The sequence below is a fragment of the Crocuta crocuta genome, unplaced genomic scaffold, assembly GCF_008692635.1.
Source record: "Crocuta crocuta isolate KB4526 unplaced genomic scaffold, BGI_CrCroc_1.0 scaffold132, whole genome shotgun sequence".
In the NCBI taxonomy this organism is placed as follows: Eukaryota; Metazoa; Chordata; class Mammalia; order Carnivora; family Hyaenidae; genus Crocuta; species Crocuta crocuta.
Genome location: NW_027528611.1, coordinates 2135214 through 2153767, shown reverse-complemented (window position 1 = coordinate 2153767; position 18554 = coordinate 2135214). Strand labels below are relative to the sequence as shown.

Below are 18554 nucleotides of genomic sequence, written 5' to 3'. Positions count from 1 at the left end.
AACTGACTGAGCCACCCAGGTGCCCTCAGAAACACTATTTTCAAATAATTGTCAAGGGAATGGAACTAAAATGAGTTTTTATTTTTTTATTTTTAAAAAATGTCTATTTTTGGGAGGGAGAGAGAGAGAGAGAGAGCAGGGGACAGCCAGAAAGAGAGGGAAACAGAGAATCCCAAGCAGGCTCGAGCTGTCAGTGCAGAGCCTGATGTGGGGCTCAAACCCTCCAACCATGAGATCATGACTTGAGCCAAAATCAAGAGTCGGAAGCTTAAATGACTGAGCCACCCAGGTGCCCCCATTTATTTATTTTTATTTATTTATTATCATTTTTAAGTAATCTGTACACCCAGCATGAGCTTGAACTCACAATCCCAAGATCAAGAGTCGCATGCTCTACCAACTGAGCCAGCCAGGTATCTAAAATGGAAAGCTTTTATAATTATTCTTTTTTTTTTTTTTAAAGTAATCTCTACATGCAATGTGGGGCTTGAACTAATGACTCAGAGATCAAGAGTTAGATGCTCTATAGACTGAGCCAGGCAGGCACTCCTAAGTTAATTTTAATAATATATTTAACCCAATACATCAAAAAAGTATCATTTCAACATATAATCAGTATAAAAATGAGATATTTTACATTTTTTTAAATATATTAAGTGTTGGGAATCCAGCATGTATTTTACATTTACAGCACGTGTTAATTTGGACTCAAATAGGGGTGCCTGGGTGGCTCAGTCTGTTAAGCATCAGGCTTCGACTTAGGTCATGATCTCATGGCTCGTGAGTTTGAGCCCCATGTTAGGCTCTGTGCTGACAGCTCAGAGCTTGGAGCCTGTTTTGGATTCTGTGTCTCCCTCTCTCTCTTTCTCAAAAATAAATAAACATAAAGAAATATAGACTTCCTGTTTAAAAAAAAAATTGGACTCAGATAGCTGTTTGTCCAGTGGCGGCTTTATTGGATAACACAGCCCTGAATCCGTTTTCTGGTCTTTTCTGCTCTACTCTGTCGCTGGGAAGCTCACCTCTAATTTTGCACCACTCAGCTCTCCTGTCCTTGGGTTTTCCAGTGGCTTTCGGGCAACAGAAGTCACCATTATAAGATGGGACTGTGGGAAGAGAGATTAGCACAGTTATTCCACCCTTAACCATCCCTGCTCCCCATCCACAACTGGGCAGCTGCAGTTCCTCTACCTAAGGCCCTAGTGGCCTCTGTTTTTAGCATCTGGCTGCCTCTGATAACCCTCCTCCCTTCCTTGCTTCATTGGGTCTAAGCGCCGCAGCCACCACCCCACCACCGAGAGTAACCTCTTCCCAAGTGGGTTTCCTTAGCCCTGCCTGCGCCTCTCTAAATAATTACCTCTTCAGTTAACTCTTTGTTGAGAGTGCCATCTGCCTCCTGCCAAGACAGGCACTGAACCAAGCAGGTAATGAACTATTGCTATGGGCCAGGCTCTTATTAGGTTTTCCTTTGGATACTTGAAGTCAATCACAATATTTAAAGTATGAATTCTTTTTTTTTTTTCAAGTTTATTTATTTATTTTGAGAGACTGAAGCACCCAGGCACCCCTACAGTATTAATTCTTATACATATATATTAATGCCTGGCTGTAAGTAATATTTTTTCTTGAAAAAAACAGTACTTAGTGAATAGGTAACGGGTGAATTTGAGAATCAGAAGAAAACTCAGGGCCATGGTTCTCAATTTGAGGTACTGAGAAAGTCGGTGTCAGAGTAATTTTTGTGTTTGGAAGTTTTTCTTTTTTTAGTGTTTTTAAAATTTTTAAATTTCTTTTGAGAGAGAGAGACAGAGACAGAGACAGAGCATGAGCAGGGGAGGGGCAGAGAGAGAGGGCACAGAATCCAAAGCAGGCTCCAGGCTCTAAACTGTCAGCCCAGAACTTGACGTTGGGATGAACTCACAAACCATGAGATCATGACCTGAGCTGAAACCAAGAGTCGAATGCTTAACTGACTGAGCCACCCAGGCGCCCCGGAATTTTTCTGTTTGCAAATGACAGGGGGGAAAAACCCAACTCAAGTTGCTTAGGCAAATTGGGTGAAATGTTACTGAATGTATGTTATTAGGGAATTACAAAAGTAGAACTGGGTTCAGGGCTTATTAGACAAGAGTTTCAGGGCTCTTTATTTCCCATCTCTCAGCTCTCTCCCTCCCTGTAGGTTGGATCCACTAAGGCTGCCTCCTCCCTCTAGAAACAAGATGGCTGCCCTGGCTCAGGAACCCACTAGTCAGAGGAAATGAGCACACCTCTGGTCGGCCTAACGGCAGGACTAGAATTACCAGCTGACTGATCTGATTGGATTACTCATCCATTCCTGAATTAACTGGGGTGGGGAGGGGCTGCTAAGAACTGTAATGATTTCATGAACCCAGCCACACCTGAATCAAAACCATGGTCTACTGTTGGAAAGGTAGTTCCCTAAATGAAATCAAGAGATGTTTACTACAACATCCCCATTCCTTGTCCCTACCAAGAAATACTGACATGTCCCTTTGAAGCATCATGTGCTTCTAGGATCTGGACAAGAGTGGTTGGTGATTGAATTCATTTAAAGCAACATTAAAATAATCCATAATTTAAATGGATAATTTACCACTTGGCTGCAGTTACCAGAAGATGGAAAGTGTGTGTGGATGGCCAGAGGAGGTTCAAAATGTATTCTGGAATACAGTTGGAGGGAAGAGTGCTCCACTGAAAGATGAATGCTAGACTAGCATTACACACCCACAAACCAAAAAACAGGAAAAATGGTGGGAAAGAATAGGATATTCTCTGAAGAGAATAGTTTTTTTTTTGAATAGAGATTGTCAGGTGATTTACACTTGTACTTTCTTCTAAGTAATTCAATAATAAAATATGTTTATGTGCTGTGTGTCAGATTTGTTCCTAGGCCCCAGGAATGCAGGAGTGACCACCGCAGACAAAAGCTGAAGTTTCTGGGAGAGGAGACAGCAGGTAACAACCCTGCAGGGCTGGTATCATTAAACCATTTTACAGAAGGAACTAATCCTGAGACAAAGTAAAGGATTCTCAGGACATGTTAGCAGTAAGCGGTCGTGGGACTTTGATAGTCCAGATTCAGGACTGTCTCACTGCAAAGCCTTTGCTTTGGCAGAAGAAAATAAAATTTAAAACAGGACAAACGCTTACCCAGAGGAGGGGATCGAATGGAGGCAACACAAGTGAGCCAGGAGAGAAAAAAACATTTCCAGAAGGAAAGAAAAGTAAGAAGAGAAACAGAAAGGGTTTCCTAGAATCTCCCTTCACCTGGGAAACACCCCAGGTAAGGCCAGCACAGGCCCTGGCTCCAGACCCGTTCCTCCTCTTTCCCTGCAGTATGAAATTCCTATTTTACGGTGAGAAAACGAAGGCTCAAGAGCGATGAAATCTTTGTATTCCCCGCCCAGGGATAAACCCTTTAGAGCCGCGAGATAAGGCTTCGAAAGAAAATATCTGGGAGTGATAAGTAAATACTGGCACATCTTTTTCAGTTTTGTGACGGTAAATACAAGCTATCAGTTTTCTTTTTCTTGAAAGCNGGGGAGGGGGAGGGGGAGGGGAGTAGGTTTTGCGGCACCAAACTAACTTCGTAGCTTGACTCACAGTTCCAGACAGATGTTAGCGATCCTTCGAGCACGATTGCGCTATTTCTCTCCCAGTAGTGAATTATTCTTGTGGCTGTTTTCCTAGGGGGAAGTGATAGACAGAGGGAGGTGTGAGGGGTCCAGGAACCCCAGCCCCACCCCCAAGTCAATACGCAGGCCGGCTTTTCCAGGAGAAAGGCCATAGGTACCCTTCCTGACATTTGTTTGGGGGTCCAGAACTAAAACGAATTCTTCTTCTGGAACTTCTTTTTACTGTTATTGGCTAAAGGTGAGCGTCCAGATGGCCTGGCCAGTTTCATTTGCGTTTGAGTTTGTATGAAACCTTTGAACAGTCCGGGAGGAGGACGCCACCCTTCTCTGCCAAATCCTGNGGGCCGACTTTCCAGGATCCGGCTTTTCGAGTGTGGGGCGTGGGCGGGCACAATTTGGTGGGAGTTGGGTCACACACACCGAGCTAGTGACCTTGGGAGCAACTCTGAAGCCTGTCTGCAAACGCGATGCTTTTAGTTCCAGTCTAACCGTTGTCGACGATTAAGTAATGAATTCATTTAATATCTAAATCTTACTTATTTGGTGCAAATGGCTCTACCAGTGTTTGGGAGTAACGGCAGTGGTGTTACGAAACCCCAGCCTATCTGGAGACCAGGGAGAGGGGATTGAGGGTAACTTGGAGGTCGGCCACCAGGAACTCCCGAGGAAGCCCAGGCCTGAGGCGACCGGAGCGCGGCAGCTAAGTCTCCCCGGACTAGGCGGCACCGCCAGAGCGCGCTCCCAGCAACCGCGATTCTCGTTGCGCCGCTGGCCGCTACGTCACAGCCTCCTCCGCCTCTCATTGGGCGAGCCCTTCCAATCACGTGACTTCAGTATGGCCTATAAATAAGGGCGAGGAGAAGGCGGTGGTCCGCCATTTCGTGGACGCCAGGTCAGCGAGAGCATCTGTGGGAGTCGGGGAGGAGGGGAGCGGGAAGCGGGAAGACCCATCCGAGGGTGTGTGGATTTGGGCGTCCGCATTCTAACCCCAGATTTCGGTAAGAGACCAGCGGCTAACGGAGTGTAGTGGGAAACGGCACTTAACAGGATCGCGGTGGGGCCAGGCCCAATGGCGCCAGCTTGAGACAAAGAGACGCCGCCGCCATTTTGTGACGTTCAGCATGGGGCGGTGGCGGGGGCTCCTGGCCCATCAGAGAATGGACCTCGGTCTCGAAGTGGGGTGTTTATGATCTTACTCTGTGCGAGGGGGAAGTGGGTGGTGGTGGTGAGCTGAGAAGTGGGATAACCCGAAAGTTGGGGCGAGGGGGTTGCCGGTAACCAAATTGTACTCCGCGCCGCGGCCTTTCAATTTACGGCGCCATCCCCCCCCCCTCCACGTTTTCTTCGGAAGCTCAGGAATTTTTTTCTGAAGTCAGGAGTCAGGACTGGACCTTTCAACCCATATTACGTGGTTTGTGTAGTAACCTATATTTTCATCGTATTTGAATTTGACGTTTACATTTTACCGAGTTTTTTTTTTTTTTAAAACCGATTGGTCTTCCTTGACCCGCATTATTCTTGTAGCTGTTTACTGCTTTTGATACTTTACTCCTGAAACTGCTCACAGCTAAGTTTTTAAAAAACTAATCTCCAGCAATGGTTTGGTCTCGGCACTCGTGGGGACAAGGGTGGGGTCATGCAAATAGGATGTGTCTGGACTCGTTTTTTTTTTTTGTTTTGTTTTGTTTTGTTTTTACTTGGATAGCCCAGAGCGGGAAGAACGTGGTGTTTATGAGAAGCCCTTAAGTTGAGTTACTGGATTCTCTGCTCTTTACAATGGAATCTGTCCTACAGGTTCATCAGATTCGTTGTGGGAGTGACTTGTAATTGAAGGTTTATCAAATATAAGCCCCTAAAATGCAGTAAATTTTTGCACTAAGAAATCCCCCGCCCCCGAAATTAACATGAACTTCCTTTTAAAGTGTGAGGTTAAGTGGTATTTAGTACATTCCCAGTGCTGTGCACCCCTCCTATCTGTCTAGTTAGAAAACAATTTTGTTACCCGTAAAGAGAACTATACCCATTAAGCAGCTGTTACTCATTTCCCCTGCCCGCTCACCTAGCCCCTGGTAACCACTAATCTGCCTCTGGACTTACCTGTTGGTAATTTTATATACATAGAATTGGAATGTGTGCACTTTTGTGTCTGGATTCCTAACACTCGAGGAATGAAACTGGCTAAGTTTTTGCTTATGAAGGCACATTAATACCCCTTTTCTAGTGGCTTAGCCTTAACTATTAAGTAATGTTCGATTTGGTTATGTCTGTAGGATTTGCTTCTGCACAAGTTACTCTACTTTCTAAGTATTTTTGTCTTTGATATTAGTTGTAGTAATTTGGTAAAGTTACTGACAGTCCCCAGATTGTAGTAAATGCTCCCTCAGTGCTTCCCACCCCCACCCCCCGCAATTTTTCAAGGTTTTTTTTTTTTTTCTTAATGTAGTTTGTGTTGGCATCCTGGTAGTTAGAAGTACAAGTTAAGAATGAGTGCTTCAAGGGTAATTGGTTTTTAGTATTGCAGTTTTCTAAGGATCTGTTTTACGTTGTGTAGATTATTGGGTAAATGATTAACATTTGGGGTATATATTTTTTTAATTACAGAAATGCATCGTGATTCCTGTCCATTGGACTGTAAGGTGTACGTAGGTAATCTGGGAAACAATGGTAACAAGACTGAACTGGAACGAGCCTTTGGCTATTATGGACCACTCAGAAGTGTGTGGGTTGCCAGAAACCCTCCCGGCTTTGCTTTTGTTGAATTTGAAGATCCCCGAGATGCAGCTGATGCTGTCCGAGAGCTAGATGGGAGGTAATTTAACGACTGATGCTGATGATAAATAATGTTGCTTGTGCTTTTTAATATTTAAGATTCTTAGGCTATGTGACTTAAAGGTGACTTCATGGCTATCTGAAGTTACTGTAACTAGAGACTTAACAAGCTTTTTCTGCAAAGAAAAAAGAATGTTTTATTGGAGATTGGTAGGAAATACTTTTTGTTCAAGTGGCCACTGAAGAAAATAAGTTGAATTGTCTACTCTTGGTGGATTTTTGCATCCAAAATGTGGTTGAAGCATTTAATCTAAACTTTCCACAAAGTGTCACCTGTGGTGTCACTTTTGAATTGTTTTCTGAAACAATTGTGAAATCAGCTATCTTTTCAAGTAAGAATGGCCACATACTGATTATTGTAGTTGGAAAATGGCTGCCTGGGCTTTATTGTACCATTATGTTTTACATGTTTGAAATATTTAGGAAGTGTGGAATGTGTAGCTATTTGTGTGTGTTTACAGTGTCACATTAATGGTTGATAAGTAACAGGAGAGTCCTGAGAGTGACCACATGCTGCCCTTCTCTCTCTCCTCCCTGCTTGTTGGAAAACAACTGGATTTCAGGAAACCAGGGAAATGGTTAATCTTTAAGATCCAAAAGTTAAGGGGTCTGAGGGTTGGCTGTAATGCTGTATAGAAGGTCATTTATCCAAGCAGATTGTAGAAACCACATTTTTCCAGGTCCCCACCTCTTCCCAATCACTGTCCAAATAATGATGGTTTATCTAAACGGAAGTGGAACGATGAAGAGGTGGAGGATAACTTTTTTCCGACTATTCTCAAATGCAGTTTCTTAATGTGTTAGCTATGGTGTGATGATTGAGGGGAGATGGTGATGTTAAATGGCCAGAATGCTTCTGTTTGCTGCTGTTGGCATAGAGAATTGGGGTTGTGTGGGGAGGAGAAAGACCAAGAAGTACAGAGTAGTAAGATCAAGATCTGTAAGCAATTGCTGGGACCTTGAAGTCCCCAGAATGTACACATGAACTGGTTCTTTGAGGATGAACCCTGAGGTTTTCACATTTTGTAACTTAACAAATTAACATTGAGCCCAGTGATTAGATTCTTAACAAAGCATAAGGAAGTTGGTTTTCTTTATTAGAAAAACCTTTTGCTATAAAGGAGTCTATGGACATTCAAGTGTGTACTTTGCAAAAAAGGCTAAGTAGGAGTGCTTTCTTTTTGCTTTAATATACTTGTCTTACTGTGGCTCTTTGAAATTTAGTAATGTTTTTTCCTTTAGAACACTATGTGGCTGCCGAGTCAGAGTGGAACTCTCGAATGGTGAAAAGAGAAGTAGAAATCGTGGTCCACCTCCTTCTTGGGGTCGTCGCCCTCGAGATGATTATCGGAGAAGGAGTCCTCCACCTCGTCGCAGGTACTTGAGAGCGTGTTTAGAGGTATTGGTGTAATGGAGTAGCTAATAGGAGCAGGTATTTCTCTCAAAGTTTGTTGGTGGGTTTTAAACTTTGAAGAATCAGAGGTTTTTATGAAACATTTGCTGGGTGTAGTTTGGGGTATGTGAGTTGTGCTGAGTGTTGGCTTTTGTCTTTAGGTCACTGTTCATGTCGGTAGTCAGTAACTTCTATCTTGGATCTATCTTCTAGTTCATCTTCTAGTTGCATCTTTCCAAGTCTTCCCTTATACTTCAATTTAGGCCTTTTTCCATTTCTTGACTCCATAATGACAAACATTACATTCAACTCTAGCTCTTCACAAAAATGTGTTTTCTACTATTAGCACGATTGTAGTATTTATCAAACAGGCAGCTGTTGTAATGTTAAAACTGGTAAAGTAGAAATCATTCTGAAACTAACTTAAGTCACTGACCGATAAAGGGGGCTAAAAAAAGTAATCCCAGTCATCTGTTCTTCAAAACCAAATAGGAGAGATTTCAGTTTTTTTATAATTGAAAATGGCATCATTCTTGGACCAGGCAGTATTGTCTGGATACTAACTCCACATCTCCGCAAACCTCCAAAATAGTTTCTATAGGACTGAATTTACCTCTTACAGGTGAGTGAAGTCCTTCTAGGAGATAGGAGTTCAAAATCTTGCCCCTTTTGCTATTTTGAAAAACAAAACAACACACTGTTGCCCATCATAATAAAGAGTATTTGTTAGCTAAATAGATGGTTGTACTGATGGCTTGTTTTTCATTTTTTTTTTGTGCTTTTTGGTCCATCTATTAATAAAAATGAACCCCGTTACAGAGTCACCATCATGTCTCTTCTCACCACCCTCTGAGTCTGCATTAGCCAGTCAACTAGCCCTTTCAGCGTCATGTGACCAGCGCGCCCCATTCAGCTTGGCTGGTGTCGTTTCACATGACCCAGGCATGGCCAGTCGTCAGGTTGCACCGCCCTTTGGTTCCCGAGCATGCTGTTTTCTCTCAGCCTTCTCTCCAACCTTAACCAAATCGGCAGCAGCCACCTCGACCGCCCACACATTCCTGGCCAATCAGCTCAGCTGTTTATTTACCAAATGTCTTCACAACAACTACAGCAGCAGCCTTCGGCTAACAAAAAAGCAGGAAAAATCCACAACACCCCCTTCGCCAACCAACTAAATCCAACGCAACATCTGGCAAAACCTTTTCAGCAAATTCTTCCTGGCCGTCAGTCCGGCAGCCTCACCTCACCATTTCTAGCTTGTTGAAACCCAAAACTAGTAAGTTTTTCCTGCTTATACAGTTTACTGCTGGTTAAAATAAGGAGTAAGCGGCTTAAAGTAATTCTTTTTTCTGGATCAAAGGCTGGCTGTGCATAATTGAATGGTAACGTACATATATATTGCTTGAATAAAACTTTTAAGGGTGATAGGGAACTCATAATGTAACTAGACCTTCAGGTGAAACTTATTTGCATGTGTGAGATGCCAAACTAAAAAATTTTAATAACTCCTAACAGATTTAGCTTTCTTTTCTAGCAAAATTTGTTGAATCCTATCACCTTTAAATGGTTTTACTAACAGTTTTCAAATTTTAAATTTTGGGGGTAAAGTGGGCCAAGCTAAGGTAATTTTTATAAGCCTAAACACACTCTTTAATGTGACGATCACAAATGCAGTTCTAATGTAGCACTTAATGGCATCAGTATTTACACCTAGCGCGTTTTCACCAAATTACACTATCCACCTGGTACCTAAGTCTTGTCATGGACTTATAGGTTTGCATGGGTTCCAAATACTGGTTTATGGTACTGTTTTTGGAACTACTTGTGGGACTATTATTTTGGTGTGGTGTTTGGGTAGTGAAGTTAGTTTGACATGAGGTTTTGCATTGGACAGATCTGCTGTGAAGCATTCTTTGTTAAAGTGAATCCATGGTTGGAATACCTGCTTTTCACTTGAGCTTTTGGTTCCTTAATCCTTCTGTGCCTTTTTTTCTTTTCTGGTTTTTTTTTCTGTTTTTTTTCGTTTGTTTTGTTTTGTTTTATTGGTTTTGTTTTGTTTTTGGACGATGGGTGCCAGTTCTTCCGGCACATTCACTGGGCCCAACAGTGAAATTGAAAAGTTGGGAAATGCCTCACGCCATAAATACTAATTGACAATTAGCCTAATCTTCCTATTTCTGCTTTTAGATCTCCAAGACGGAGAAGCTTCTCCCGTAGCCGGAGCAGGTAAATAACTACTTTCTTGGCCACGTTTTCAGAAAACCGTGTTTCTGCTTTTCCTAAGCTGCTTTCCAAATGATGTGGTTAATAGAAGAAGACTGGCTTTAGTATTGAATCAAGTAGCATATAGAGCCATTGTTAATAAGTTGTATGAATGAACCAGCTTTTAGTTTTTGAAGACGACTTAGGACATTTGTTGTGTATAATTCTGAATGGCCCGATTTTTTTTTTCTTCTGGTTATAGGTCCCTTTCTAGAGATAGGAGGAGAGAGAGATCACTGTCTCGGGAGAGAAATCACAAGCCGTCCCGATCCTTTTCTAGGTCTCGTAGGTAAGATCTTTGATGATTTGATCATTGATTAAAAAGTCGTACTAAAAACAGAAGGTGATCTTCTTAAGCCGTTTTGATTATTCTTGTTTTTGCCGTAAAAATTTCAAGTTGTGTCACTGAGTTACGTATGTAATTTTTGGTTTTCTTTCTTTTAGCCGATCTAGGTCAAATGAAAGGAAATAGAAGACCAGTTTGCAAGAGGAGTGGTGTACAGGAAATAACTTCATTTGACAGGAGTATGTACAGAAAATTCAAGTTTTGTTTGAGACTTCATAAGCTTGGTGCATTTTTAAGATGTTTTAGCTGTTCACATTTGTTTGTCTTTGAACAGTGACACATAAAGATGTAATTCTCTATGATTTGAATGGATCATATGAGGCATGTAATATTAAGAATTGTTACTTTACAATGTTCCCTTAAGCAAAATTGAATTTGCTTTGAAGTTTAGTCTTAAATACACTGATAATAAACCTCTTATTAACTCCTGCCCAGCTAAAGCTTGACATTTCATATTATGAAGACAAAACCGGCAAAAATTGAACGAAGAGTTTTTCCGTCGCTGAGGTAACAGTGTGTGTGCAGTTGTAATTAAACAAGCAGTCTTTAAGAGCTGCTGTGAACACAAGCCAGCAGGTAAAAATTAAGCTGCACTGTTAATTAGGTTAGAGGTTTAAAAGAAAAGTCCAACTAGTCTTCGTACTGGGCAGAGGTGGTCCAGTTGGTGTAGAATTGGAAGTTTCAAGACCGTTTTATTTTTGTTTTAGGTCATAAGTTCGTTCTTAACACAATAGCTGTATATGAACACACAGCTCTTTGTAAACCTTCTCTCTTTGGAAATTCGAAACTATTCAAAATACCAATGTCCTGGCAGTTTAAGGGTACATTGTAGAGCTGAACCTTGAGTTACTGTGCAAGATTTTTTTTCATGCTGTCATTTGTAATATGTTTGTGAGAATCCTTGGGATTAAAGTTTTGGTTACAAATTGTTGTTTAACCTGAAAGCCTGTTTTTCCTTGCAAAACTAAAATCTGTGAGCTTGGTATCAAGTCCAGGTATAACATTCCTATTGGAAGCCATACTTATATTTTCTTGTAAAGTGCTTTTTGAATTAATAAAATATTAGCATAATTGTTTAATAGTTGAACCCACTATTACCATAGTTCTTGTCCCATGGAAATCCGTTGGTTACACAAATCTTAGAAGAAAACAATTGAGGCTGTAGGGAACCTTTTTTAGGAGTAGGAGCCAGTTCAAAGACCACGATACTTCGTGACCAACATTTTAAAGTATAGCAACCTGGTACATTATAACCCAAAGTGGCCTATAAGAAAGGCTTTATCATTAGCATGAGACCTTTCCACAAAGCTTTAAAATCGCTTCCATTTTATATAATTCGAGGTGTTGCATGGAAATTCTAAATTGATCCATCATGATGTAAAATTCACTATATGGTTCAAATGTAACAGTGCAGAACTGAATATGGAGGCATGCATAACCTTCCTCTTAGAAATCCAGAGGAGTTGTAATTTTAAATTTTTGTGCGATTAGATTAAATCATAATGCAACAGTCTTTGTGGCTTAGTTTCCTTAAGTGTGCTACTTACAGATAGTTTTGGATTATGCTATACTGACTTTCTTTAATTTGAAAGAAGTCACTGCATTGAGTTCAGTCTATAAAGGTACTTTGAGGTATAAAGCCTAAACATCTTATTTCCAGTGGTCCTTATTAACCTTTCATGCAGATACATATGAAGGAAGATTGGTGTCACAAGGTAGAATTCAGATTCTGGGTAAGCCTTAGAGAAGATACTTAAAGACTGTTGATGTACTGGGAGTCTGGCTTTGGGCCTTTTGTCTTTGGCATTTTCCTACTAGCTTTTTAAAACTTCTTGATCAGAACAAGGAAAGATACTAAGAGGTCATGGAGGTAATAATGGTATGTCAGTAACATCGGACATGGGTACGGACGTTTTTGGCAAGTATACAACTTGCAAAGTCTTAAATTGGGTTTCTGTTAAAAGGAGATAGGTTATGGATATAATGTGGCTCATAACAAATACAGAACCTAAGATAAAGTTGGTCTCAGGGAGTTATCCTGACTTCTAGGCCAAATTTGCAGTCACGTTAACCAGAAGTCCCAGCAGTTTTATGGCTTGTGACAAGAAATATGGAGGATAGAAACTGTTAAAACCTTACATTGCGCATTTAACTGTGGCCATTAAAAGTTATGGCTACTGTAATTTCATCAATTGTTAAGTTTCATTAGCCAATTTTGTCCTGGGTCCTGAGTAGAGTTTTTTACTGCAAGAGGTCAGTGACAAAAATTGACCTCTGGTGTAGTGACTATAGGTGTTCACTAGAGGCCACTGCTAATCCTGGGTGATTAACTTAAGGAAACCAGGATTGCAGTTTTTTTATGCTTTTTCAGAATAATAATAGTTCTCACTTCATTGTGGGTTACTTCAGACCTTCATGTCTTAAACAGAAAGGTGAAGATGAATAGAGGAATTTGAATTTTATCAGATTGTAAATACCTCTTCTCTACTGTTTATGTACTTGGAATATTTCCTTACAAAGGTGTGATCATTTGACGGCATCTCCTCTTTTCATTAGACTCCCTGTATCTGGATGAGAAGTCCTGGTTGGTTTTTCTTAATATGGTTCATATTAGTACAGAGCTTTATCAGGAATGATGTCGATCACAGAAGTTTTTCAAAATATACACAGCCTGATTCCAGGCTCATTTACTTTTTTATAGCAATAAAGCACTGTGTAATCTGAAGAGTTTTAGGTGATAAACATCCCTGATTAAATAAAACCACTGGCTTAGTACTTTGTTTTTATTTTCAGAATCCTCAACATGATTTAGTTGACAGATCTAGTTGGTGGTAATGTCTTCCAGTTGTATATTTTTGTACTAGACTTGGTTTCTGGCTTTTTCTTTTTTTTTTTTTTTTTGAGAACAAAAGTCTTTTATAATTAAAGTAGCTGAAGAAAAACTGGGTTGGAGTATATTTTTATCAAAACAACTGATAGTGTTGAGTTCAGTTTCCACACAAATTTTCTTCATCTTATTAAAGATTCCTTGGATACTTAAAGAACTCAGTTGTACAGCACACTTGAGGTTCTCTTTGAAAATTTGTCTTTTGATAAACCTTATCACTGCTTGATTTGTTTTTATTGGGATTGCAGAAATTCATGGCTGTTTTTAGACTCCTTTAATATCCCAGTTCTTGTTGACTATTCAGAACACAACAGCCAACAAGTTTCCCAAACTAACAACATGAAATACATGTGTTATGATACTATCCTTAGTTTTTCCTCCATTCTTTGTGACCTACATAACACCTTGTGTATTACGATTGTTTTACTGAAGTCTTAGAATGGGGTCATTAGTGCCCTTGCTACACCTTAGTACAGGGATGTACTTAGTCTTCAGGAAGTGAAACTTTCTGGAAATCTTGTTACTTTGTTCCTAGTCACTTGGAAAGGTTCTTATATGGAGAATATGCCACTATTTCCAGAGCACAGTTGAGCTTTCCAGAAAAATAGTACATAGGTGACTTTTCCCTTATTTTTTAAGTAATCGCTGCCTGATATGGGGCTCAAACTCATGACTTCAAGCCAAGTCCTCTCTACCCACTGAGCCAGCCAGGTTACCCCTAACTCCTTCCTTTTAAAATCCTGTTCACTTGTAAGTGGCATCTTTATTTCAGTATGTATCTTTCAGGTTTTGTATGGGGCAAGTCTACATCCTTTCCAGGGTGGTGGTTTACCACCCAAACTGCAAATCAAAGCCAAGGGTGGGGGGAAGTGCTTAAAGCTGCTCTTTTATGTGCGTTGTCACTTGGAAAAGGAAATCAGTATAAAAAGCTACCTTTTGATAGTTAGCAGTTTTTGAATCACTCCCTCAAAACAATTTTTAAATCGTTTGAAGCTTAAGCAGCTGTGACTCCACCCATTCCAGCTGGCTCTCCGCCTCCAGGATTTCTTTATAGATTAAAAACTTAAATTTCAGCAAGAGTGCTTTACAAATAATTACAAACTGCAATGTTAATTTGTCATTTAATTGTTCCTGTGTCCTACTTTTCTCCTCTGGTAGTCCAAGACCCTGGGACTTAGTAGAATTGGGTACCAGAATGCACATAGCAGTTCAATATCTAGAAAGTAGTATTTGTCTGACCTAGTTCAAGAGTGTAAGACCTAAGCTTCACTAACTTCTTGGTGTTTCACCCGTTTTAGGTTAGAATGATTTAAAGAGTTGTTGGTGTAGGGCTTCATGTGGCCTTAAGAGAAGGGCTTTTGGACATGGAGTGAGGTGCAATTGAGGGATCTTTGTAAAGTCCCTTAGCAGCAGAAGAAAACAAGTGAGTTGGGTCAGATGGCAAGGTGTTAGGGGGACTAAAGGTAGAGCTCAGTGATAAGCAAGGGCTATAAGGAATCAGGTGAAGAAATGAGTACCTTCATCATAAAGTAGAAGTTGGGGGAGTAAGCAGTGGAGTGTGCAAATTGCAGTAGGTAGGGTTTGGAGGTAAGGAATTCTATATCCATAAATTGGAAGTCGTTTAAAGTCAGGAATTTTGACTTTCCTTCAGTTGCACTGCCAAAGAAACAGGTGTAAAATAACGTGCAACATGGTCCTGGCAGGACCCCCAGAAGTTGGGGAGTGTCTGACTCCATTAATGGCTGGCTCCTGCATTCCAGCTGTTGGGTTCTATGGGGACAAGAAATTGAGCAGCAGTCCTGGTTGGACTTCAATTGGCAATGTATGTAACCGTCCACTGGACATGAAACTGGCTCCCCAGAAGTGAGGTTTGGATCAGATGCTGACCTCTTAAGAGGGTAGTAAGGAGTGGATGAACACCGATCATTTGGAAGGGGCTAGAACCGAAGCTTTGACAGCTGCCTTAGAGTGCTGGGTGCTTCAGGGAGGATGCTTGTCAGGAAAGGAAGTGTTTTGAGTACTGATCTGCTAAACCTTATGCAAGGCCTTTTTCTCCTGTAATGTTGAACCACTTGAGAAGTGAATACCACTGTTAGGGAAGAAGTTCCTCACATGTCATTCCTCATTCTACTAAACAAGTAGTGTATTTATAACCCAGGCCGGCCTTGACTTGAAAGCCCTTGTATTCTGTTCTGCACTTTAGCTTTCTCAGCCCCTTCATAAGATGGCCATTTCATTGTCATTCAATGATTGTCAGGATTTGGGGCTTCTCTTTATTCTTGAGAGAGCACAGGAGAGGGGCAGGGAATTCCAAGCAGGCCCAGCACTGTAGCATGGAGCCTGATGTGGGGCTTAAACTCATGAACTGTGAGATGACCCGAGCCTCAAGAGTCCTGCTTAACTGAGCCACCCAGGGGCCCCTGGGGCCTCTCTTTTTAATTGTAGAACATACTCACGGTAAAAAGTGTAAATTGTACATNCGCCAATCCAGAAAGGTATATGTGATGAACAGTTACTTATTTTGAGAGGAACAGAACATGAGCAGGGGAAGAATGGAATCACAAGCAGCCTCCATGCTGTCCACACAGAGCTGGGTGCAGGGCTTGATCTCAGGAGCCAGATGGGACCTGAGCCAAAATCTAGAGTCAGGCGCTCAACCAACCAGGCCACCCAGGTGCCCCATGATCAGAAAGTTACACAGCAAGAAATACTATGTGTCCAGCTTTTTCCTTTTTACATGCCTGAAGCCCACATATCTGAGCTGTACATACTAAAATACACAGCACAGGCCATTGTGTGGGCAGGTGCCACAAACAGGTAAGATTACTTGCAAAGGACCACTGAATGTCCATGGTGTCCTCGTCTGTGGAAGACAAGCTGTTCTGTTGTGAATAGGTTGACACTGATGTTGTGTCTTAAGTTCATTATTAATCTTGTGAGTGACTTGAAGCTATGGCTAGTTGCTATGGCTACTCCAGTGTCCTAGTCTTGACATCACCCTGGTTTTAACTCGAATGTGAGAGCAACATTGGTATGTGTGGCATTTTCTAGGCAAGGACTGGTAAATTTGGGGGGCCTTTTAAATAAATTTTTGAGAGAGCGCGAGTTGGGGATGGGCAGAGAGGGAGGGAAAGAGGGAATCCCAAGCGGGCTCCACACTATCAGTGCAGAGTTTGATGTGGGACTTGAACCCATGAATCATGAAATCATGACGTGAGCCGAAGTCGAACACTTAACTGAGCCACCCAGTTGCCTTGTTAACTATCAACCTAATAGAGAAAAAGGCACAATTTATATATATATTTTTTAATGTTTATTTTTGAGAGAGCATGAGCATGGGAGGGACAGAGAGGAGGAGACAATCTGAAGCAGGCTCCAGGCTGTCAGCACGGAGCCCAACACGGGGCTTGAACCCATGCAAGATCATGACCTAAGCCGAAGTCGGACTTTAAACCTATTGAGCCACCCAGGCACCCCTCTTTTTTTGTTTTTGATTTTTTTATTTTTTAATGGACTCTAAGGGGGAACACTTCAGAATTCCATGGCTGGATAAGGCTATTGCAGATTGAACAGAGTGCCTTCTCTGGCTTCAAAACCGGGTGGCTCAAGTTAGGAGTCTGTTGTGCAACATTTCTTATTTGCTTTGGTGGGAAAAGCAGGCCCATCTCAATGATTGCTTAAGATTTTGACAGTGGAGGGGGCCTGGGTGGCTCAGTTAAGCGTCTGACTTCGGCTCAGGTCCTAATCTCACAGTTGTGGGTTCGAGCCCTGCATTGGGCTCTGTGCTGACAGCTAGCTCAGAGCCTGGAGCCTGTTTCGGATTCTGTATCTCCCTCTCTGACCCTCCCCTGCTCTCGCTCTCTATTAGAAATAAATATTTAAAAAAAGATTTTGACAGTGGACTTGATTAAAGCTATTTAAAAATTTTTGAGAGAGTGTGGCGCTGGGAGGGGAGAGGGAAAGACTCTTAATCAGCATGGAGCCTGCCATGGGGTTCGATCTCATGACTCAGATTGTGACCTGAGCCAAAATCAAGAGTTGGATGCTTAATTGAGCCATCCGGGAACCCTGATTAAAGCTACTTAATTGTCCACTAGCAGCTGCAGTCTACTGACCTGGAAGACTTCCATTCTTTAGGTGATTATGATTAATTCTCAACAGGTGGATGAAAGGAAAGGTTTAAGTACTTAACCATGTGCATCCGTCCAAGACAGTTTCCTAAACCAGGGCTAACTTGGGATTTGACGGCAGTAGGCGGGAAGAAAATGATTAAGATAACTAATCGTAAGGTGGATATGATCATCCCACTTTATTGAGATTGAAGTACAGAGACAGCTGGGCAAGTTGTCCAAGGTTGCAGTCCGGTAGTGATCAGCTGGAATGGTGTAACCCAGATTGCAGGACCAGGTGTGGGTTAACTGGAAGGGGTCTTAGAATACATAATCCAGTCCTACGGTGAGAGGTGAGAAGGTGGATTTGCCCAAGGTCACACAAGGGTACCTTGGCAGAGCTGGGACAAGGACTGACTGCTCCAATGGCTAATCCAATGCTAGTTTCAGGGAGCAGCATTAATCTTAAGGCCTTCAGGCTTTGAAGTCAGCAGCCAGCATTGGAATTCTGGCTTCCTTGCTTCTAGCTCATGACTTTGGACCAGCTAGATAATCTCTAGGGTTTCATTTTTTTATCCGTGGAACAGGAATAGAAAACAACTGCTTCCCGTTAATATCTTGGGAATGTAGTACTCCACATGTGATGACACACTGCTTAGTAAAGAGCTGTTGTGTGGTAGGCTTACACTTGTATGCAGTAAATACCCAAGGAATGGCGTTTAGTGAAATTGAGTCCTTTATGGTGCTGGGTAGGCAAGAGTGCCCCTGATTCCTTCGTACATTCCCCAGTACATACTGGCAGTGTGCCTCCACTGACCCTGGTCCTTTACCAGCTTTTCAGTCTTTTGGCCAGATTGAAAGGATTGATTTCAGGAGTCCAAGGTTAAGAGAGACCTCTGGCTAAAAGGATCTAGGCAGATTTAAAGAAGGGAGCTTCTGAAGTCACAGGAATATAGGGAGGTGGGAAAGAGGATGAAGGCTTAGAGCATTGTTGGATGGCTCTTTTAAAAATGGGTTTTTCAGGGCGCCTGGGTGGCTAAATTGGTTAAGCATCCGGCTCTTGGCTTTGGCT

General features: G+C 41.8%; 1 protein-coding gene and 1 long non-coding RNA gene across 2 annotated transcripts; one reads left to right on the top strand and one right to left on the bottom strand.

The window, feature by feature from the left end:
- Positions 1-933: 933 nt before the first annotated feature.
- Positions 934-4416, bottom strand: LOC144224073 (uncharacterized). Its single transcript, XR_013332903.1, has 3 exons — positions 4193-4416; positions 3625-3707; positions 934-1106 (listed from the first exon to the last, which is right to left on the bottom strand). It is a non-coding gene; the product is annotated as an uncharacterized LOC144224073 (long non-coding RNA).
- A 126-nt stretch (positions 4417-4542) lies between these two features.
- SRSF3 (serine and arginine rich splicing factor 3) lies at positions 4543-11999 on the top strand. The gene is made up of 6 exons (XM_077754895.1): positions 4543-4654; positions 6258-6465; positions 7728-7862; positions 10066-10104; positions 10343-10429; positions 10585-11999. The coding sequence occupies exons 2-6, from the start codon at positions 6260-6262 to the stop codon at positions 10610-10612; spliced, it is 495 nt and encodes a 164-aa protein (XP_077611021.1). The 5' UTR covers positions 4543-4654; positions 6258-6259; the 3' UTR covers positions 10613-11999.
- The last annotated feature ends 6555 nt before the right edge of the window (positions 12000-18554 follow it).